The 23,931-nt window shown below is 35.7% G+C and overlaps 1 protein-coding gene across 2 annotated transcripts in view; it reads left to right on the forward strand.

The window, feature by feature from the left end:
* The window catches only part of NSUN7 (NOP2/Sun RNA methyltransferase family member 7), a 48,741-nt gene that overhangs the window by 20,036 nt on the left and 4,774 nt on the right, over positions 1–23,931 (forward strand). For both annotated transcript variants that reach the window (XM_069593945.1, XM_069593944.1), the window contains exons 5-10: positions 2,431–2,583; positions 2,926–3,109; positions 5,195–5,405; positions 14,665–14,808; positions 18,239–18,340; positions 20,656–20,773. In XM_069593945.1, the coding sequence (XP_069450046.1) occupies positions 2,431–2,583; positions 2,926–3,109; positions 5,195–5,405; positions 14,665–14,808; positions 18,239–18,340; positions 20,656–20,773 (912 nt within the window). The remainder of the gene's footprint in view (positions 1–2,430; positions 2,584–2,925; positions 3,110–5,194; positions 5,406–14,664; positions 14,809–18,238; positions 18,341–20,655; positions 20,774–23,931) is intronic.

Genomic DNA, 23,931 nt, shown 5'->3' on the forward strand with positions numbered 1-23,931 from the left:
CTGATTTTTTTTTTTTCCCCTATGGGAAATTCAAGCAGTTCACTGAAGATTATCTTTGGGCATTAAGAATATAATTTATATCTAAAGAGAGCCACATTTCTTTTGTGTTAGGCATTACTAATGGCACTTTAAAACTTGAGATATTTTGAGAATTCCCTGGTGGTCTAGTGGTTAGGACTCAGTGCTTTTACTGTGGAAGGCCTGAGTTCAGTTCCTGGTTGGGGAACTAAAATCCCACAAGCCACATGGCACAGCAAAAAAACAAAGACAAAACCCACCACCACCAAAAACAAAAAACAAAACAAAAAAACCCCTTGAGATCATTAGTTCTTTGTATATAAAATTTCTGACAATTTTAAGCTAAAAAGGAACAAAACCCATTTCTTTAAAAAAAATAAACTAAGAGAAAATGGTGTACTAGGTAGGATTCCTTTTTGACAACCAGACAGGAATCCAACTCAAACTAGATTAGGCAAAAGAGAAACTTTATTATAAAGTATCTCACCAAAGAATTGCACAGTGAGACTTGCAGGAAGGACGTTGATGTGCTTCTGCTTCTGCTAACCACATCCTGTGTTGAGGTCCTTTAATGGACCAGAACCTGGTGGTCCGGAGTCCACGATAAGAAAGTAAAAGAGAGAGAGAAAGAGGCTGATATTCCTTGGTTTATGCAGAAAACCGATAAAGTCCTTAGACACAGGGCTTGCGTCGCTCACGAAGGCACCTGGCGCCCTCTCGAGGGGGGCAAAGGCGCAGTGCTCCTTGTCGAGAGGGGCTTAGAAACCTGGTCAGGAGAATAAGCATGACGGGTCTCTGTGCTCCAGAGAATTAGCCTGAGAGAGAGAGAGAGAGAAAGAAAAACACGGGGACCAAAGCTCTGATGGAGCAAAGGTGTTTTATTTAACATTGTCTGAGTATTTATACTGTCTTACAAGGTAGCTATTTTCAGCAGAGATAAAATCAAAACTTACAAGTTATCAAGGAAACATGAAGTCATTCATATGAAAGAGAGAGGGTTGTAAGTAATCACTTTTACCTTATGGTTCATAAAAAGGAAGAAGTTCGTAAATAGTTACTTATCACCGTATGGAAAAACTAACAGAAGATGCATGCATTCCTAAGCCCCCAGGAGTAAGTAGTTTGCTACTCCACTTAATTCCCGAATATTCAGGAATTAATAAGCGACAGAGGATTCATGACAGATCCAAAACAGCACACAGGAAGCCCCCTATTAAATGCTTCCTGACAACCCTGTGACTCAGGTACCCTCAGGACTCTCTTCCACTCTGGTCTCTGCCTCTTTGTGTGCTTTAGCTTCATTCTTACATCTTTTTCTGTGTGTAGAATGGGAAACTTGGCTGCTATCAACTCAGGAGCTTTATATTGTACAGCACCAAAACCCAGAAAGACTGACTTGGCTCTCTGTTACTACACACAAAAATTCACTTGACTGGTTTGGGTCAAGTGCCCACCTTCTGCCAATCACCTGTGGTCAAGGAGACAGAGTCAGTGCGCAATACCTCCCAGTGATTTAGGCCATAAGATTAAAAAAGAATTATTGGGTTTTCATTTTATGCTAACCAGTTCTTGTTTTTGTTTCCTGTTATTTGTAACTATAAGATATGAGATAATCAGAACTGGGAAGGACTTGATACCAATTCATGAAAGCTCCTTAATCTTGTCAAGACTACACTCTTGCCATCTCTGATAACACAGACTGATCTATAGTGAGTGCCTGCCAGGCATGGTGCTTGGTGACACCCATGGTACTAAGTGAAATTCACTTAGTTGTGTCCAACTCTTTGAGACCCCATGGACTATACAGTCCCTGGAATTTTCCAGGCCAGAATACTGGAGTGGGTAGCCTTTCCCTTCTCCAAGGGATCGTCCCAATCCAGGGTTTGAACCCAGGTCTCCCACATTGCAGGCAGATTCTTTACCAGCTAAGCCACCAGGGAAGCCCCATGATACTAATCCCTACAGTAATAGCAAGGTAAGCTGATCACATTCTACAGATGAGAAAACTGAGGCTGGTGAGAGTCAGCATTGTACCTGAGGTCACACAGCTAGTAAGTGACCGAGCCTTAATTTAACTTCAAATTTGTCTGACTCTAAGCTCTAAGCCCTTCACCTTTACTACATAAAATTTGTCTTTCAACCAGCAGTTGTTATAAACAATTAAGATATACAACTATACAGAGACAGCAAAACCTGAAAAAAAAAAGAAGCAGAATTATTGGGTTTCCATTTTTAAAAATTTGGGGGGATTCCCATTTTTAAATATGGCAAATTTTAACTTTAGATTTCAAAAATTTGAAATAGAATTATAGAGTATTATAATTCTAAATCTAATTGTTAATTTTTCAAGTGGAAAATTGATAGTCTTGTCTTCAATGCAGTAGTTACCAAGAATGGATTTTCTGTCTCTAGTTTTAAGACAAAATTGGCTGCAGCATTGGCAAGATGTCGAATCAAACATGATGCCCTTTCAATTTACCACATTCTTCCAGAAACAGTTAGGAACCAAGAATTAAGGGCCTCTACTTTGCCACTTTATGCTTGGATAAATACTTGTAAAATCAGGTAAGAGTTCTAATCAAATTCTTTACTCAAGTCATTTGCCTTTCAAAATAATGTGATAAAAGTATTACCTTTTTAATGGATGAGGGGCTCATCTGAGGGAGTGAGTGGGAATTATAGTTTTGTTCAGGATTTTATCACCAGATTACCAAAAGTAATTTAATAGATGTGTTAACTTTTTTGTCTCTAATTTTTTTTTTGACTTACTGATGGCTTAAATTATAAGTTCCATTGGATGCAGTATATGCAATGATAATTTTATTTATTGTAGGAAAAAGATGCTGATATTAAATACATTTTTATGTATTATATTTATAATTATAACCTAATATTATGTATTTACAGCCCTGAAGAAGTTTATTATACTTTGAAGAAAAATGGCTATAATAAAGTCAAATCTGTATTGCATATTGATAATAAAGTCTTTGCTGTGGATCAACATTGCTATGATGTCTTAATTTTTCCATCTCATCTTAAAAGTGATCTTCTAAATATAGATCTTTTTAAAGATTATAAACTTATATTTCAGGTAAACAAAGTTTTACTTTCACTGTGGTTCTTAATACTGTGAGTCTCTCAATAATCCTGCTCACCCAAAGAATTTCTCTACTTAAAAATAAAACCTAAGAAATTGATTATATTTTGTATAGGTTATCAAGGAGGTTTATAAGGCCTAATTTCCACATAGAAATATAAAATTAATACTGCTACATCAGTTTTCCTGTTGTACTTTGGCATCTTTGCCCCATGTGAAGTGGGCATATTGTAAGGAACATATTCTCCTTCCAAGACACCATAGATGGGGGAACTTGTATTGCTCATAGCTGAAAAGCTAAATTTTTCTCTCCCAAGGGAGGATTCAAGAGAAGGCATGGTGATTCCCTTTTCTTTTCTTGTTTCTGGGGAAGATGCTAGTGCCATCCTGCATTTGAAAATGCAATGTGTAATATGTTCCCATTATCTCTTTACTATAGTCTTACAGCTTTGATTTGTAAGATATGTATAATGGCTGTCAATACAGGAAGAGAATGTGAGTTATAATGGTATTTCAATAGAATGAAAAAGGAAAGTTTCAAGAAATTGAGTTAAATTAATTTTTATGTCCTTAGATTCCAATTCGTGCTTCAGACTCACTTTGATCTTGTAAGGTTTATACCTTTACAATACCTGCGTTCTTGGGTAGTGTCTCTTGGCTTTATCTTGTGGTGACATCCTATTGAGCACTGAGGTCAGTTGCATAAACTCATCTGCTTAGCCCGATTTTTAAACTTGTCAACCATCTTACTTTTAATCTCTGTGAGCTAGCAGCCAGTTAGATGACAATGTGATGGGGAAAAAGAATGGCAGTGGCAGATGAGTACATTTTCATGAAAGTTTAAGAATGGGAACTAAGGCAGGACACCAGTAATCTATTAATCACATTTGGGGAGTTTGGCATTGCCTTATCACTATCAGTTCAGTTCTGTTCAGTTGCTCAGTTGTGACCTCATGGACTGCAGCACGCCAGGGTTCCCTGTCCATCACCAGCTCCCGGAGCCTACTCAAACTCATGTCCATTACATTGGTGATGCCATCCAACCATCTCATCCTCAGTCATCCCCTTCTTCTCCTGCCTTCAATCCTTCCCAGCATCAGAGTTTTTTCCAGTGAGTCAGTTCTTCACATTAGGTGGCCAAAGTATTGGAGTTTCAGCTTCAGCATCAGTCCTTCCAATGAATATTCAGGACTGATTTCCTTTAGGATGGACTCTTTGGATCTCCTTGCAGTCCAAGGGACTCTCAAGAGTCTTCTCCAACACCACAGTTCAAAAGCATCAATTCTTCAGTGCTCAGCTTTCTTTGTAGTACAACTCTCACATCCATACATGACTACTGGAAAAACCATAGCTTTGACTAGACGGACCTTTTTTGGTAATGTCTCTGCTTTTTAATATGCTGTCTAGGTTGGTCATAGCTTATCTTCCAAGGAGCAAGCGTCTTTTAATTTCATGGCTGCAGTCACCATCTACAGTGATTTTGGAGCCCCCAGAAATAAAGTCTGTCAGTTTCCATTGTTTTCCCATCTATTTGCTTTGAAGTGATGGGACCAGATGCCATGATCTCAGTTTTCCGAATGTTGAGTTTTAAGCCAACTTTTTCATCCTCCTCTTTAACTTTCAAGAGGCTCTTTAGTTCTTCGCTTTAAGGGTGGTGTCATCTGCATGTCTGAGGTTATTGATATTTCTCCCAGCAATCTTGATTCCAGCTTGAGCTTCATCCAGCCTGGCATTTCGCATGATGTACTCTGCATATAATTTAAATAAGCAATGTGACAATATACAGCCTTGATGTGCTCCTCTTCTGATTTGGAACCAGTCTGTTGTTCCATCACTATATAATAGTTAAATGATAAAAGTCATAATTTAAGCTAAACCAATTTTGTTTGTTAACTTTATAAATATAAACATATATACATATAAATTTATAAAGTTTATAAATATAAACTACTAACTTTATATTTAAACATATATTTAAGGTGTTTTAAACTCAGAATGGGTTAGGTAACCTCAAGATTTCTGCCAATACCTTGTTTTACCTAAACCCTTTGAAATTCTAATCATACTCTTATCTTGTAGGACAAATCTCGAAGTCTCGCTGTCCATTCTGTAAAGGCTTTATTAAATATGGATGATGATATCTTAATGGTCAATACAGGTTCTTGGTACACAGTTGCCCATATGTCAGTCTTAACAAATAATAATACCTCAAAAATATTTGTGTGTGGAGTACAATCACAAGCTAAGGATCCTGACCTGAAGAACCTTTTCACAAAAATGGGATGTAAAAGTATGTACAAATATTTATTTGCTTGGTGTTACGTTCTATAAGACTTAGAAATGTTAAAAATATTTGAATTTGTTATTTTTTTAAATGCAAAACTCTGTATATGAAATATATTCCTAAAATCCCCACTATATTATATCAGACTACTGTTGCTTAATATTGGTTAAACAACTGCAGTTTAAATTAATGAATATATTAGCACTTTGGTATATTGCTTAACATTCAGCTACTACATAATTTGAGGTTCAAACAATAATTAAAGTAAGTGGTAGAAATTGTCATCTCTTAATACATAAGAACACAATCACAGGAGCACTTAAGGGACAAAGCTAATATCAAGGACCAGATTCTAAGTCCTTAGGCTTCTTATTTTTAAAAAATGTTTCCATTGGATCAAGCTGTGACAAAAGATAACATTTTATTATAGGTTCAGTGGAGCTGGAAAACTAATCTTTTGACAGATTCACAAGGTCAGAGAGACAATAAGTAGGATTCAGGGCTTAACATGGAGAGGCAGACTGTAAATTCCCAGGGTTTCATTGGAGCACAGAAGTACACTCTGGGTAGTGATCAGTCCTTTGATGAAGTAAAGCCCAAATTCCAGTCATCTCAGTTCCCAATTGAATTAAGGTGATGTAAGATTACTAGTGCCCAAGCTTCACTGCATACCAGAGGCAAAAGTAAATTCTCTTTGGAAGAAAGTAACAATATCCTGAATCTCATATTATCTCCTAAATTTTTTCAAATACAGAGTCTGGAACTCAAAAAAAAAAAAAAGATAGAAGAAAGATGTGGGTGAAATAAAAAGAAAAATACTGCAATAGAAGAAAACCCACGAAGGTCCAGGTACTGCAGATACCAGATGTGGACTTTATGACTAATATGCTGAAAAGACTAAATGATAAGTTGTAGAATTTCAGCAAAGAACTAGAAACTTTTAAAAAGCCAGAACTTTAAAAAACTTTTAGAACTTTAAAAAAGCTAGAAGAAAAATCTAGAACTGAAAATACAATATGTGAAATTAAGAAACAGATTTTAACAGTAAATTAGAACTAAAAGAAGGAATCAGTGAACTGATGAGTCAGAAAAAACTATCCAGACTGAAACATCAGAAGAGAAAAGGATGAATAATATGGAAGAGATCATAAAATACACATGACACTCAGTGATCCAGTGATCTCATGTATGTTGTGAGTCGAAACCCAGAAAGAGAGGAGAAAAGGAGTTGAGAAGAATCAATATGTGAAATTCAGGTGGGGGGTTTTAAAAATTGATGAAAGTCACAGATTCAAGAAGCCCTATGAACTCCAACAAAAATAAATGTGTAAAAAAACATGGTAGGCACATCATATCATAGCATAACTGCTGCAAACCAAAGATAGAGAACAATGTTCAAAGCTGTAAGAGAGAATACATATTACCTTTAATGAAATAGGAATAAAAATAAGAATGAGCTACTTCAACAGAAACAACTGAGGCCAGAGACAGTATCTTCAGTGCAGAAAGAAACTGCCAGGTTAGGTTTATATACTTAGCAGAAATTTCCTTTGACATAAAATATATTCTCAGAAAAGAAAACCTGAGTTTGTCACCAGCAGATACAATAAATGAAATACTACAGATTATTTTTTGAGTAGAAGGAATATTATCTCATACAGAAAGTTATAGGTGCTAGAAGAAAGGAGCAATGGAAAAGGTTAGTACGTAGGTAAATCTAAATAGTTGTAGTCTAATATCTTGCGGGATTGTAAACTAATGTCTTTGGAGCTAAAAATATATGTCATGTAATTAATGGTATATAATTTAGAGAAGGAAATGAATTAATGTGTTCTCTCATCCTTGCTTTATCTAAGATATGATAAAGGTTTTATATCATTGGGTTGCAAAAGAGTCAGACACAACTTAGTGACTAAAACAACAATGAATGTGTTATAATATTAGAGGCAATCAATAAATAAAGAATGTAAAACTAAAAAGCTAAGGGGGAGATGTGGAATATAGAATTGGAAACACCATATTAACATATATAAGACAAAATAAATATAAAACAAGTATGTAAATTAAACAAAATATGAATATATAAATTAATTAAACATATTAAATATGCATGACATACTTAAATTACAAGACAGCATCAATACTGGATTTTTATTTATTTTTTAAAATATAAATTTATTTAATTGGAAGCTAATTACTTTACAACATTGTATTGGTTTTCCCATACATTGACATGAATCTGCCATGGGTGTACATGTGTTTCCCATCCTGAAACACCCTCCCACCTCCCTCCCCATCCCATCCCTCTGGGTCATCCCAGTGCACCAGCCCCAAGCACCCTATATCCTGCATCAAACCTGGACTGGTGATTCATTTCACATATGATAATATACATGTTTCAATGCCATTCTCCCAAATCATCCCACCCTCACCCTCTCCCACAGAGTCCAAAAGACTGTTCTATACATCTGTGTCTCTTTTGCTGTCTCGCATACAGGATTATTGTTACCATCTTTCTAAATTCCATACATATGTGTTATTTTACTGTATTGGTATATAGTGTATCTTTCTGGCTTACTTCACTGTGTATAATCGGTTCCAGTTTCATCCACCTCATTAGAACTGATTCAAATGTATTCTTTTTAATGGCTGAGTAATACTCCATTGTGTATATGTACCATAGCTTTCTTATCCATTCATCTGCTGATGGACGTCTAGGTTGCTTCCATGTCCTGGCTATTATAAACAGTGCTGTGATGAACATTGGGGTACATGTGTCTCTTTCAATTCTGGTTTCCTCGGTGGGTATGCACAGCAGTGGGATTGCTGGGTCATATGGCAGTTCTGTTTCCAGTTTTTTAAGGAATCTCCACACGGTTCTCCATAGTGGCTGTACTAGTTTGCATTCCCACCAACAGTGTAAGAGGGTTCCCTTTTCTCCACACCCTCTCCAGCATATATTGCTTGTAGACTTTTGGATAGCAGCCATTCTGACTGGCATGAAATAGTACCTCATTGTGATTTTGATTTGCATTTCTCTGATAATGAGTGATGTTGAGCATCTTTTCATGTGTTTGTTAGCCATCTGTATGTCTTCTTTGGAGAAATGTCTGTTTAGTTCTTTGGCCCATTTTTTGATTGGGTCATTTATTTTTCTGGAATTGAGCTGCAGGAGTTGCATGTATATTTTTGAGATTAATTCTTTGTCAGTTGCTTCATTTGCTATTATTTTCTCCCATTCTGAAGGCTGTCTTTTCACCTTGCTTATAGTTTCCTTTGTTGTACAGAAGCTTTTAAGTTTAATTAGGTCGCATTTGTTTATTTTTGCTTTTATTTCCAATATTCTGGGAGGTGGGTCATAGAGAATCCTGCTGTGATTTATGTCGGAGAGTGTTTTGCCTATGTTCTCCTCTAGGAGTTTTATAATTTCTGGTCTTACGTTTAGATCTTTAATCCATTTTGAGTTTATTTTTGTGTATGGTGTTAGAAAGTGTTCTAGTTTCATTCTTTTACAAGTGGTTGACCAGTTTTCCCAGCACCACTTGTTAAAGAGATTGTCTTTTCTCCATTGTATATTATTGCCTCCTTTGTCAAAGATAAGCTGTCCATATGTGTGTGGATTTATCTCTGGGCTTTCTATTTTGTTCCATTGATCTATATTTCTGTCTTTGTGCCAGTACCATACTGTCTTGATGACTGTGGCTTTGTAGTAGAGCCTGAAGTCAGGCAGGTTGATTCCTCCAGTTCCATTCTTCTTTCTCAAAATTGCTTTGGCTATTCGAGGTTTTTTTGTATTTCCATACAAATTGTGAAATTATTTGTTCTAGCTCTGTGAAAAATGCCGTTAGTAGCTTGATAGGGATTGCATTGAATCTGTAGATTGCTTTGGGTAGTATACTCATTTTCACTATATTGATTCTTCTGATCCATGAACATGATATATTTCTCCATCTATTTGTGTCCTCTTTGATTTCTTTTACCAGTGTTTTATAGTTTTCTATATATAGGTTTTCTGTTTCTTTAGGTAGATATATTCCTAAGTATTATTTTCTTTGCAATGGTGAATGGAATTGTTTCTTTAATTTCTCTTTCTATTTTCTCATTGTTAGTGTATAGGAATGCAGGGGATTTCTGTGTATTGATTTTATATTCTGCAACTTTATTATATTCATTGATAAGCTCTAGTAATTTTCTGGTGGAGTCTTTAGGGTTTTCTAAAGACTTAAAAGACTCTAAAGTTTTAGAGGATCATGTCATCTGCGAACAGTGAAAGTTTTACTTCTTCTTTTCCAATTTGGATTCCTTTTATTTCTTTTTCTGCTCTGATTGCTGTGGCCAAAACTTCCAAAACAATGTTGAATAGTAGTGGTGAGAGTGGGCACCCTTGTCTTGTTCCTGACTTTAGGGGTGATGCTTTCAATTTTTCACCATTGAGGATAATGTTTGCTGTGGGTTTGTCATATATAGCTTTTATTATGTTGAGGTATGTTCCTTCTATTCCTGCTTTCTGGAGGGTTTTTATCATAAATGGATGTTGACTTTTGTCAAAGGCTTTCTCAGCATCTATTGAGATAATCATATGGTTTTAAAGATCAACTAAAACGCTCTTTGTAAGAGATACCCCTAATATAAAAGGGTATTAAAAATTGGACAGAAAAAGATATCCGGTAAACATACTAACAAAAAGAGATACAGGAAAGCAATGCTAAATCAAGAAAAATTACTGGAAATACAGTTAGAACATGTTTAATTCATCAGGTAAATATACAGTACTAAAGAAGACTAATACAGTCTCAAAACATATAAAGCCATGTTATCTAGAATCAGCATATAAAATGCTCTGTATATAGAAAATTCTAAGGAATCCATGAAAAAAATACAAAGTTAATGTAATCCCTGTTAAAAAACACCCTAGGTGGTGGTTTTCAGAAATTGACATTCTGTCTTAAAATTCACATGGAAATCAAAGGGATATGGAATAGCTTTGAAAAAGGACAAAGTTGTAGGACTCATACTCCTTGATTTTAAAACTGACTATGCAGTTTTAGTAATCAAGACAATGTGGTACTGCCATAAAGATAAACATCAGTTCAGTTCAGTTCAGTCGCTCAGTCATGTCCAACTCTCTGCGACCCCAGGAATTGCAGCACGCCAGGCCTCCCTGTCCATCACCAACTCCCGGAGTTCACTCAGACTCACGTCCATTGAGTCAGTGATGCCATCCAGCCAACTCATCCTCGGTCGTCCCCTTCTTCTCCTGCCCACAATCCCTCCCAGCATCAGAGTCTTTTCCAGTGAGTCAGCTCTTCACATGAGGTGGCCAAAGTATTGGAGTTTCAGCTTTAGCATCAGTCCTTCCAAAGAACACCCAGGACTAATCACCTTTAAAATGGACTGGTTGGACCTCCTTGCAGTCCAAGGGACTCTCAAGAGTCTTCTCCAACATCACAGTTCAAAAACATCAATTCTTCGGGGCTCAGCTTTCTGCTCAGTCCAACTCTCACAACCATACATGACCAGTGGAAAAACCATAGCCTCGACTAGACAGACATTTGTTGGCAAAGTATTGTCTTTGCTTTTGAAAATGCTATCTAGGTTGGTCATAACTTTCCTTTCAAAGACTAAGCATCTTTTAATTTCATGACTGCAGTCACCATCTGCAGTGAGTTTGGAGCCCCCCAAAATAAAGTCTGACACTTTCCACTGTTTCCCCATCTATTTCCCATGAAGTAATGGGACCAGATGCCATGATCTTCGTTTTCTGAATGTTGAGCTTTAAGCCAACTTTTTCACTCTCCTCTTTCACTTTCATCAAGAGGCTTTTTAGTTCCTCTTCACTTTCTGCCATAAGGGTGGTGTCATCTACATATCTGAGGTTACTGATATTTCTCCCGGCAATCTTGATTCCAGCTTGTGCTTCTTCCAGCCCAGCGTTTCTCATGATGTACTCTGCATATAAGTTAAATAAGCAGGGTGACAGTATACAGCCTTGACATACTCCTTTTCTTATTTGGAACCAGTCTGTTGTTCCATGTCCCGTTCAACTGTTGCTTCCTGACCTGCATATAGGTTTCTCAAGAGGCAGGTTAGATGGTCTGGTATTCCCATCTCTTTCAGAATTTTCCACAGTTTATTGTGATCCACACAGTCAAAGGCTTTGGCATAGTCAATAAAGCAGAAATAGATGTTTTTCTGGAACTCTCTTGCTTTATCCATGATCCAGTGGATGTTGGCAATTTGATCTCTGGTTCCTCTGCCTTTTCTAAAACCAGCTTGCACATCTGGAAGTTCACGGTTCACGTATTGCTGAAGCCTGGCTTGGAGGATTTTGAGCATTACTTTACTAGCGTGTGAGATGAGTGCAATTGTGCAGTAGTTTGAGGATTCTTTGGCATTGCCTTTCTTTGGTATTGGAATAAAACTGACCTTTTCCAGTCCTGTGGCCACTGCTGAGTTTTCCAGATTTGCTGGCATATTGAGTGCAGCACTTTCACAGCATCGTCTTTCAGGATTTGAAATTCCTCAGCTGGAATTCCATCACCTCCACTAGCTTTGTTTGTAGTGATGCTTTCTAAGGCCCGCTTGACTTCACAATACAGGATGTCTGTCTCTAGGTGAGTGATCACACCATCGTGATTATCTTGGTCATGAAGATCTTTTTTGAATAGTTCTTCTGTGTATTCTTGCCACCTCTTCTTAATATCTTCTGCTTCTGTTAGGTCCATACCATTTCTGTCCTTTATCAATGCAAAGAAATAGAGGAAAACAACAGAATGGGAAAGACTAGAGTCTCTTCATGAAAATTAGAGATACCAAGGGAATATTTCATGCAAAGATAAACATAGACCAATGGAATAGAATTGAGAATCCAAACATAAACCCCTAATTACATTTATGGTCAACTGATTTTCAACAAGTGTACCAAAACCACTCAACAAAGAAAGAATAGTCTTTTCAACAAACGGTGCTGGTATAACTGGATACCCACATGTGAAAGAATAAAGTTGGACCCCTACTTCATATCATACACATAAATTGGGTAAAAAACCTATTTATAAGAGATATAAACTATCAAATTTTTTAGAAGAAAACACAAGGGTAAAACTTTCAAACCTTGAATTTGGCAGTGGTTGTTTAAACACCAAAAGCACAACAAAAGAAAAGGTAAATCGAACTTCATCTAAATGAAGAAAACTCTCATTCTTCAAAGATGGTCATACCATGTGCTGGCAAAGTATGGAACATTAGGAATGCTCAAGCACTGCAAGTTGGATTATAAAGTTGTACAATGACTTTGGAAAACTAGCATTGATCACTAAAATTGAAAATATACATGCCTTATGATCCAGCATTTCACTTCTGGTTTTATTACCTGTATGAATTTTTACCTAGTTAAATAGAATAGGAACCACTGGGTAACCAAGAAGTAGAGGAATGAAAATGTCTCATTTTAGAAGCATTCCAACTGATAAAAAAAAGAAGATGGAATTAGAATATGACTGTTTTGCAGCACCTTTGCTCATACCATAAAGGCAATTTAATGAATGAGTATGACATCACTTGTGAATTAGTTTTGTGCCCTCCATCTCCCAAGGGAAAAAAAAAGAACTTGAACCTAAATTAAGCTCTAAAGATCCAACTACTAATTTATAGGAAGTACAGAAGACAAGAACATGTTAAACTACTTTCTAGGAAAGCAATGAACAAAATCTAGGCTCTGGGAAACTAGTAGTGCAAGTAACCATGTTGCATTAAGTAATAAATGCTAAGAAAAAGTGGAAAGGGTACCTGTCACCAAAAATTTTAAAGTAAGACATTGACTCATTGCAATGTGTGTACCTATGTAACTCCTGATTTAAACAAACTAAAAAAATTTTGATGTGTGAGACTTGGAAAATTTGAGCCATGATTGGATGCTATTATAATTTGATGGCAATAAGGAATTACTTTTTAAAATGTATGGGGTTATTTTTTAAAGAAGTTCTTATCTTTTAGATAAATGGTGAAATATTTCATAGTTTCAAAATAGTATGGGGGGGTGGAAGTGTGTGCAGATATAGATGAAACATGATTGGGCATGAATGTTTCACTGTTGAAGCAATATAATGAACATTTGAAAATTCACTGTTTTAGGGTTTTTGACATAATGTGTGAACTTTTGCAATGAAGAGTTAAAAATAGGGGGAAAAAAGAGAAAGGTGCACTTGATTAAAATTTTTTTTCAAAAGAGACATAACAGAAAGACGATTGATCAGACAAGAGAAAGGGGGTAGGGTATCACAATTTCAAGAGTGACTCCTCAGCAGATGAGGAGAATGAGAGCCATTGTAGGACTAGAGGGGGTTTGCCCTAATACAGGGTCACAGACAATTACAACCTGAGGGAAGGCAGACTGTCCCAAATTACAGGGTCCCTAAGAGCCTTTAGACTGTGCCTAAGTAAAAATTATAAAATGCTAAAAAAATATATAAAAGCTAATAAAATTTTTTCCAGGGAAAATAGAATATAAAAGGGGATTTAAAAAATGGGAAAGGGAAGTAACCAGTACTGAGCATTTATTGTATACTAGGCACAATGCTAAGCCAACTACTTTATCTCAATCTTCACTACAATTAAATGAGGTGTGGACAACGATATCCCATTTTACAAATAAGGAAATAGAGGCTTGTCACACAGATACAGTAAATAGTGAATTTGGGAGTCAAACTTGGGTATTTCTGCCTCTAAAACCCTGTTCCCTCCACTACATTGGGCGTGCATGCCAAGTTGCTTCACTTGTGTCTGACTGTGCCACTCTATGGACTCTAGCCTACCAGCCTCCTCTGTCCATGGGATTCTCCAGGCACGAATATTGGAATGGGTTGTCAGGCCCTCCTGCAGGGGATCTCCCTGACCCAGGGATGGAACCTGCGTCTTCTGTGACTCCTGCAATGCAGGAGGATTCTTTACCATTGAGCCACCAGGGAAGTCCACTACACCATACTGCTTTAAATGGAATCTGAAGTTCAGGATGGATCTAAATTATATTTTATGTAGAAGATATTTAACCTTCAAAATCATTCAAGTGAAGGAGGAAGGACTCTATTAAGAGAATTCATGTGTTAAGGATGTTATCAGAAGGTAATCCTCTTTTCTGGCTGCATTAAAATAACATTTTGTGTGGCTGAAGATTTAAAAATGAATAGTGATAAATAGATATAACTACATACTGCATTAAGATTTTTAATTAATATTTTGCATACATTTTCTCTGTTTTCTCTCCCAGATATTGAGATACTTCATGAGACATTTATGAAACTTGAATTAAAGGATCATCGATTACAGAAAGTTAAAGTGATTCTGCTGCTACCTCGTTGTTCAGGGCTGGGTGTTAGTAATCCAGTAGAATTTATTTTAAATGAGCATGAAGGTACTTGCTTTAATTTTTAATTTCTAAATTATTTAAATTTGTTAATATTTTAAAATCATTTATAAGAATTAAAAAATTATTTAAATCACTTAAAATAATTATTTTAAAATGAAATTATTTAAAATCATTAAAATGATAGATACATCTGATCAATGAATAGCTACCATATATAAGGCAGTTATGTAGAAAGTATTTTACAACCATTATACCATTTAATCTTTATACCAGTTCTGTGAAATATGGACAAGGGGGATATTCAAAATATTTAGTAATTAGAGCGATATAGGCAATCAAAACAGATGCTGGCCAGTATACTATTTTGGTATATACCAGAACTCAAGATATAGGCGTTAAAATTGATGAGAATTTTATAAATAAAACTGAGACTGAGAGACATTGATTCATTTTTATAAGGTTATATAACTAGTTGGTAACAGAGTCAGGATTAAGATTTAGATCTGCCTAACTCTAGAGGCTGTGTCCTAAGATCATTCTAATCAAATTATAAACACACTTTCAAAGACTTCTTTAACCTGCCATATGTATGTTTTATGATATATCTCAAATATTAATTCTGAGAATATTTTATTTACTTCTTTAATAAATTAAGAAATATTTTTAACATTAGCATTTATTGAGCAGTTACATATAAACATATAAGGCACTGAACTGAACACTTTGCTTGGATTATTTCATCAAGTCCTTATAAGAACTCTGTGAAGTGGTTAACTCTTATTATTTCTCTTTTACAAATACTGAATACAAGCCTCAGAGAGGTTGAAGCCTCTTGGCGTTTTGACAAGTAAGTGTCAGAGCCTGGATTCAAACACTACTGCTCTGACTCTGGCCCTTTGAATCAAACATCACAGTATGTTAACTGAAATTGATTCTTACTTTAATCTCTTGTTTATAGTGAAAGGCATAGATAAGGTTAACTGGATATTAAACAGAGAAGACATTCCACTAACATTCAGAATATGTTGAGTAACTATTTGCTATTTCTAGCAAGGAAAGAATTTAAAATGAAGGAAAAGAAATTGAGGGAAAGAAATATTTATGGAGTACAGCTATGCCCCAATCGATATTCCAGGAAGTGTTCATACATTATAACTTAATATTCACAATAACTTTGTGAGGATGCTGCTGCTACGTTGCTTCAGTCATGTCTGACTCTGTGCGACCCCATAGACGGTGGCCCACCAGGCTCCCCTGTCCCTGGGATTCTCCAGGCAAGAACACTGGAGTGGGTTGCCATTTCCTTCTCCAATGCAGGAAAGTGAAAAGTGAAAGTGAAGTCGCTCAGTCATGTCTGACTCCTAGCGACCCCATGGACTGCAGCCTACCAGGCCCCTCCGTCCATGGGATTGTCCAGGCAAGAGTACTGGAGTGGGGTGCTGTTATATAATTATCTCTGTTTTATAAAAGAGGACAAAAAAACAAAGATTCAGACAAATTTAGCAAGTTGCCTGAGGTCATGTAGCTAGACTCAAAGCTGGAATTCAAATTCAGCTTAGTTAGCATATTCCACTATACTACACTATAGAAAGAATTCCACTATACCACACAATTTTTAACTGGGCTTATTATACTGAACCATGTGGAATTCTGTCTTGCTATAGAAAATTTCTTTCCACAAGAGTTAAACAGAAGAATAACCAGCTCAGAGGGGAGTGTGGTAGACTGAGAAAATTACTACACTCACTTTGGAAAATGATCAGAGAAGAATTAAATTTTGAAAGAAGATAGGAAGTAATAGCAGCAGCTACAATAAGCACTGCAGTCAAAAGAACTCGAGCTTAGAACTCCTGTGAGACTGGCCTTATCCTGAGCCATCTTGAAGTAGGAATGCAGAATAAAATAAACCATTGGTAAAAATAATCTACAGTCTAGGGGAGAAAAGACCAAAGGGAACCACAAATGACAAAAAGGGCAAATAAAGTTTCCTAGATATTGGTAATATTTTGAAATTCTTGATGAGGTGGCCAGCTAAGCCAAGAAATGGTCTTTGGCAAGCCTGGAAAAAAGGAAGGTTTTGAAGGAAACTACTTTGAGGCGGTAATAGCCAGAGCAAATAAGGAGCTGGTGACCTAGTGATTATGGTAAAAATATTAGTCATAAATTTAATGATCATAAATTTAGATTCATGAGAAATCATGAATTAGTTTGAAAAACATTTTAATATTGAAAAACATTACAACCATTTTTAGAATGGTTAAAAAAATTCCCATATTTGAGGAATATATGAAATTGATCTTTGTTAACCACTTGAAATTATTTTAAAATGGGGTGAAAAAGGTAAGTTGATATGGTTTTAGAGTATAATGTATAAATATCCTTTAAAAAATGATTAAAGACTTAGAAAAATGTGAAGTGCAAAACTAAATTGGAAAGAAATGAAGTTTAATTAACCGTTAGTAATATTACTGGAATGGGGACCAGCCCAATATTTGGTATAAATAATTGCCTCTTATATTCCCAGGGGGCTTCCCTGGTGGTTCAGGGGTAAAGAACTCACCTGCCAATGCGGGAGACATAAGAGGCATAGGTTAAATCCCTGGGTTGGGATGATCCCCTGGAGGAGGGCATGGCAACCCACTCCAGTTTTCTTGCCTGGAGAATCCCATGGACAGAGAAGGCTGGTGGTAGCAAAGAGTTGGGCATGACTGAAGTGACTTAGCACATATTCCAGGGAGTTACTGAGAGGCAGAATAAAACAGGGCTTAGAAGTTTGGTCTGATTGCCAGGCTAGAACCTGGTTTTGATCTAGTAGCTGTATGACCTTAGACAAGTTATTTAATGTATGCTTGAAGAATTTTCTCAGTGTTAAGAGGGATAATAATGCTTCAATGGGTTGTTGAATAAAATAATCTATATAGAGTAGTAGTCAATATATCTTAGTTAATATTATCAAGAAATATGTTAAAATAGTTTTAGAAATTTAAAAAATTACTGTAAGAATTTCTTGAGCCGTTGTTTTTTTATCTATTATGAAGACATACAGTTGCTTCCCTGAAGTTTTTTCTTCCAAGATTTCTTTTAGTAAGCTAATGTTTTTAACTGTATTCTTTCTTACTCAGATCTGACTATAGCCCATCAGTTTCTGCCTTGGAAAATAAATCTTTTTTCCCTTTATTCATACTCAGGCTGACTGCATTCTATCTTTTGTGCTTGAGTGACTTATTTTGGCTGGTTAGATAACTCTATGATAAGAATTTGGAGAATAAAGGAAAAGTAATATTAAAGCTAAGCAAAATTATCAATTCAGATTTTAAAATTTTAAGTCAGCATTTTTATAATAATGTATTTTTAATAAATATTTTCTATGAAAACTCATTAATAGGGAAAATGATTAAAATATTAAATAATGTGATCACAGCAATATATGAAAAATCTAATAGTGATATATTTAAAAGCATATATTTGTTTTTAGATACAGATTTACTTAAGGATTTCTCTCAAGGAGGCCCATCAGAAGATAAACTTCATGTTCTTGCTCAACAGCAATATGAACAACTAACACATGCCATGAAATGTAAGTTTGTTATCAGCACAAACTGAAAATATGTTGTAAATCTTAGAAACATTAATACTTCATTTATCATATTCAGGCAATGATGTGTGAACCATAAGTGGATTTCCCAGAACCCTTAGTCATAGCTCCTTAAAATAACAAAATATTTATTTTCACCAATCTAAGTCTCAAAAATATATGCTTTACTATCATTTTAAATATAGGTTAGCAAGAAGAACGATCAGTTTCTTAATGCTGAAATGAGAGAATTATGTACATCAGTTGTATAATTCCATCTTCTCGGTTTCTCTTCTTTGGCTTTTTGGTGTAATTTTCCTGTTTTGTATCGCCCTAACAACTCTTCTATAATCCCAACTTTAATCAAACTCTTAATTTTTTTAATACTAAAAAGAAAATAAATGAACTAAAGATAAAGCCTAGATCTCTTAAAGTCTGAGTAACAAGGCCATTTAAGTATTTATATTATTGCTTCAATCCCTACATTTAGATTTTGAGTACCATTTAGATTTTGAGTACCAATGCCCTTTCACACTTAGATATGGAAATCTAGAAGTCTCTGAGAAATCACATTAACTTTTATTAACTTAGTGCATGTTTATCAAATGTCTACTCTGGGTCAGGTATTAAGCCAGTTGTTAAGAATATGAGTTTGGATAAATACTGACCTCCAAAGGCTCAAAGGTTAGTATAGGGTATAGATGATTTAATATATAAAGATATAGCATATATGAAGTAGAAATAAGGCAAAATAGAAAAATACAGAGGAGTTCTGTCCTTTTAACTGATGCTATTAATAGATACTATTTTGAATATGATAGTATGCATATGATCAATGAAATGAGTTGGTTGGAAGATTAGGGAGCTGATAAATAATACATTTTAAAAGTTCTTTCTATGATTACTCTGTTTAAAATGGCAAGATAATCTCTTGAAATTAACTATCCTTCATATCTGCTTTGATTTTCTCTATAGCATCTGTCATCTCCTAATGCTTCAGTTTTAGGTGGGGGGGTCTCACTGCGCAGCTTGCAGGATCTTCTTTCCCTCATGGGAACTAAGAACTGGGCCCCTGGCAGTGAGGGTGCTATGTCCTAACCACTGGACCAGCCAGGAATTCCAAAATTTCTTTCTTATTTATGTTTTTTCAAAATTATTTATTATCTTTTACTGTGCTGGGTCTCCATTGCTGTGCAGGCTTTTCTGTAGTTGCAGAGAGCAGGAGCTACTCTCTAATTGTGGTACACAGGCTTCTCATTGCAGTGGATTCTCTTGTTGTGAAGTAGGGGCCTAGGCACATGGGCTTCAGTAGTTGTAGCACATGTGTTTAGTAGCTGCAGTTTGTGGGTTCAGTAGCTGCAACCCATGGGCATTAGAGCTCAGGTTAGACTCATGGGCTTAGTTGCTCCACGGCAAGTGAGATCTTCCTGGACCAGGGTGGAACCCGTGTCTTCTGCATTGGCAGGTGGATTCTTTACGACTGAGTCACCAGGGAAGCCCTGTTTATGTCTTATGTCAATGAAACATAGAAAATAAGCTCCCTGGGGCAGGGTTTTTTGTGTGTATGTATTGAATAGTAAGAACAGTGCTTAGCATGTAGTATGTGCTTGGTAAATGTGAATACGTGAGTGAGTGAGTAGTAATATTACCTCACTTTAGAGTTGAGGAATTGGAGAGGTAAGTAATTTCCCAGGTTCATAAATCAGTAAATAACAGAACTGGGATTAACACCTAAGTCTGTCTAAGTCTGTCTAAGACAGACCTAAGTCTGTCTCTAGAGAGTCCTTTTAACTAGTTATGTGATATGGCTTTTGGAAGAATGGCTGAAGTGTCAAGCTATGGTAATCTGCAGTATTTATTTGCTTGTGTTTGTAATAAGGTTGGTCACGTGGATTGAATTTTCAGTTTCTGTATGATCCAGTTATATTTACTTCATTTATTGGCCAGACTATATTACTAATACATGCTTTAAAGGGGAGCCATGCAAACATCTGTAGACATCATTCCCGTCAAAACCATGGGGTATTAGTACAGACATCTGGGCTTCCCTTGTACCTCAGTTGGTAAAGAATCTGCCTGCAACGCAGGAGATCCAGGTTTGATCCCTGGGTCAGGAAAATCCCCTGGAGAGGAAATGGCAACCCACTCCAGTATTCTTGCCCAGAGAGTTCCATGGACAGAGGAGCCTGGCAGGTTGCAATGAGGTCACAAAAGTTGGACACAACTTAGTGACTAAACTACACCAGCACTGAAAACACAAGATTTGTTCACGATTGTTAATGGAGTCATTATATTATTTCCATCTTCTTTAAATATAGTTACTAGAGCTCAAGCTATTGTGTATTGCACATGTTCAGTTTATCCAGAGGAAAATGAAGCTATTGTTAAGAAAGCACTGGAATTTCAAGACCATGGGATTAAAGTACAACCTTACAGGTAAGAAAGAAAGAAAGAATTCTTCTAAACAACTCAACTAAATATCTTTGAAAGTGAGAAATTACGATTTTCTAAGTTAGAAGGTATTTCATTTCTTTTTTATTGGACTTTAATACACCAAATAGCCTAACTTCTTACAACTTTAAAGTAGATTCTGTAAAATGGCTTTTTACAGTAGATTTTGTAATGGCTTAGTATGTGAATTGTATTGTACACTAAAAGATTTGTTTTGTTGCTGTTATTATTATTGTTAAATAAGGTTAAAGGCATTTGGGTTTCAACTTGATTGATTTCTGGGTAAATTGAATATAAACTTTATATCCTGAGTCTTAGATACATGCTTCAATAGAATGAAAGTATAAAATAACCTTAGAAAGTAGCAAGAAAATTGGATGTTTATTATCTGAAAATATATGTTTCTTAGACCTGTTTGGCCTTTGGCACCCACAAGGATTGAAATAAAAATAGCCTGAATAACTATAATAGCTTTGGGGCAAAATGATATATTAAACTAGGGGTAGAGAAGAAAAACTGTAATACTCCATCCAAACCCTGGACATCAAGATAAGGAGTATGTCTATTAATAATATATGACACCAGTTAGTTCTTTAAGACTGTGACAATTAATAAGGTATTTTAAAATCTCCAACTTTTAACTTATTTCCCTTGTTCTGAACTTTTCCTGTAATTCTTTTTTTTTAAGTTATTTATTTCTTTGGCTGTGTTGGACTCAGTAGTTGTGGTGTGGGCTTAGCTGCTCCAAGGCATGTGGGATCTTACTTCCCCAACCAGGGATCGAACCTGCATCCCCTGCACTCCAAGGCAGATTCTTAACCACTGGACTGCCAGGGATGTCCCTGTAATTCTTATAGTAGGATCTTAATAGGTATATGGTTTGCTCCCTCCTTTTAATTTGATGTTTTCCCTTTGCCAATTCACAGGTGGACATGTTAACCACATCTATATTTCCCTTCTTTCTTTACTTCTTTAATAATTCTTGCTGGTAGTTAACAGCCAACCTTATTTCTGCCAGCTTCTTAACATAGCACAAACTAAATCACCATCTAGTAGCAAGGAGAATTATTGCACAATATAACCACATTCATCAGTGTGAGTGATTTGTCTGTCAGGAATGATGTTTCTAAGAATATAATATGGCAAAAATAGAGGAAAATCTGTATGTATTGTATTTCATTAGATTTTTTTCTTTATTTTTAAGTTGAAGTATAGTTGATTTACAATATTATATTAATTTTAGGTATATCATAACATCATTCAGTTATATATAACTGAAATATATTTATGTATATCTATGCATGCTTAGTCACTCAGTCCTGTCTGACTCTTTGCAACCCCATGGACTGTAGCCCACCAGGCTCCTCTGTCCATGGAATTCTCCAGGCAAGAATACTGGAGTGGGTTGCCATTTTCTTCTCCAAGGGAGTCTTCTAGACCCAGGGATTGAATCTGGGTCTCCTGCATTGCAGGCGGATTCTTTACCATGTGATCACCTGGAAAGCTCACATGTGTATATATAATTGAATATATATTTTCAGATCATTTTCCATTATATTTATTATGTATTTATATATATATTTCCATTGTTACAAGATATTGAATACAGCTCCCTGTACTTACTATACAGTAAATCCTGTTGCTTATCTATTTTTATGTATTATAGTTTAGAACTGTTAATCTCATATTCCTGATTTGCCCCTTCCTCCTCTCCCTTTTCCCATTGGTAACCATAAGTTTGTTTTCTATGTCTGTGAGTCTTTCTATTTTGTATATAGATTCATTTGTATTATCTTTAGGTTCTACATTTAAGTTATATAGTATTTGCCTTTCTCTGTCTGACTTCACTAATATTCTCTAGTAGGTCTAACCATGTTGCTGCAAATGGAAATATTTCATTCTTTTTATGGCTAATATTCCATTATATATGTATATAACATCACATCTTCTTAAGCCAATTATCTGTTGATGGGCACTTGGGTTGTATCCATGTCTTGTCTATTGTAAATAGTGATGTTATGGACATTGGGGTACATGTATCTTTTTGAATTAGAGTTTTCATCTTTTTCAAGATATATACCCAGGCATGGAATTGCTGGATTATATGGTAGCTCTATTTTTAGTTTTTTAAGGAATCGCCATCTGTATTTACTTCCATTGTGATTTTTATTATTTCCTTCCTTCTGCTGATGTTAGGTTTTGTTTGTTCTTCTTTTTCTAATTCTCTCAGGTAGTAGGTTAAGTTGTTTTAGATGTTTCTTGTTTCTTGAGGAAGGCTTTTATCACTATGAACTTCCCTCTAAGAACTGCTTTTGCTGCATCCCATAAATTTTGTTGTGATTTCATTGTCATTTGTCTCAAGGTATTTTAAAATTTCCTGTTTGATTTCATCATTCACCCACTGATTATTAAGATAACATATTTTGTCTCCATGTGGTCATTTTTTTTTTCATTTCTTTTTCTGTGATTGGTCTCTAGCTTCATGAGAATATGGTCAGAAAAGATGCTTGAGATAATTTCTATACTCTTAAATTCACTGAGACTTGTTTTGTGCCCCAGTATGTGATCATCCCTAGAGAATGTTGGCTGTGCATTCTTAACTGTTCTTTTATCTTTTAGGATCTGTTACCTTATTGATTTTCTGTCCAGAAGATATGTCCATTGCTGTGAATGGGATGTTAAATCTCCTACTATTATTGTATTCTCATCAACTTCTCCTTTTATGTCTGTTAGCATTTGTTTTTATATATTTGTGTGCTCCTATATTATGTGCAGGGCTTCCCTGGTGGCTCAGTGGTAAAGAATCTGCCTGCCAATGCAGGAGATGTGGGTTTAATCCTTGGGTCGGGAAGATCCCTTGGAGAAGGAAATGGCAACCCACTCCAGTATTCTTGCCTTGGAAACCTCATGGACAGAGGAGCATGGCGGGCTACAGTCCATGGGGGTCACAAAAGAGTTGGATGCAACTTAGCAACTGAACAATTATAATGTTAGGTACATGTATGTTGATGAGTATAAAAACCTCTTCTTATATTGATTCTTTTATTATTATATATCTCTTTTTGGCCTTTGTTTTCAAGTTTATTTTGTCTTATTTGGTTATTGCAACCCCCACTTGTCATTTCTGTTTGCATTAAATCTTT

This window comes from Ovis canadensis, chromosome 6, assembly GCF_042477335.2.
Source record: "Ovis canadensis isolate MfBH-ARS-UI-01 breed Bighorn chromosome 6, ARS-UI_OviCan_v2, whole genome shotgun sequence".
Taxonomy (NCBI): Eukaryota; Metazoa; Chordata; class Mammalia; order Artiodactyla; family Bovidae; genus Ovis; species Ovis canadensis.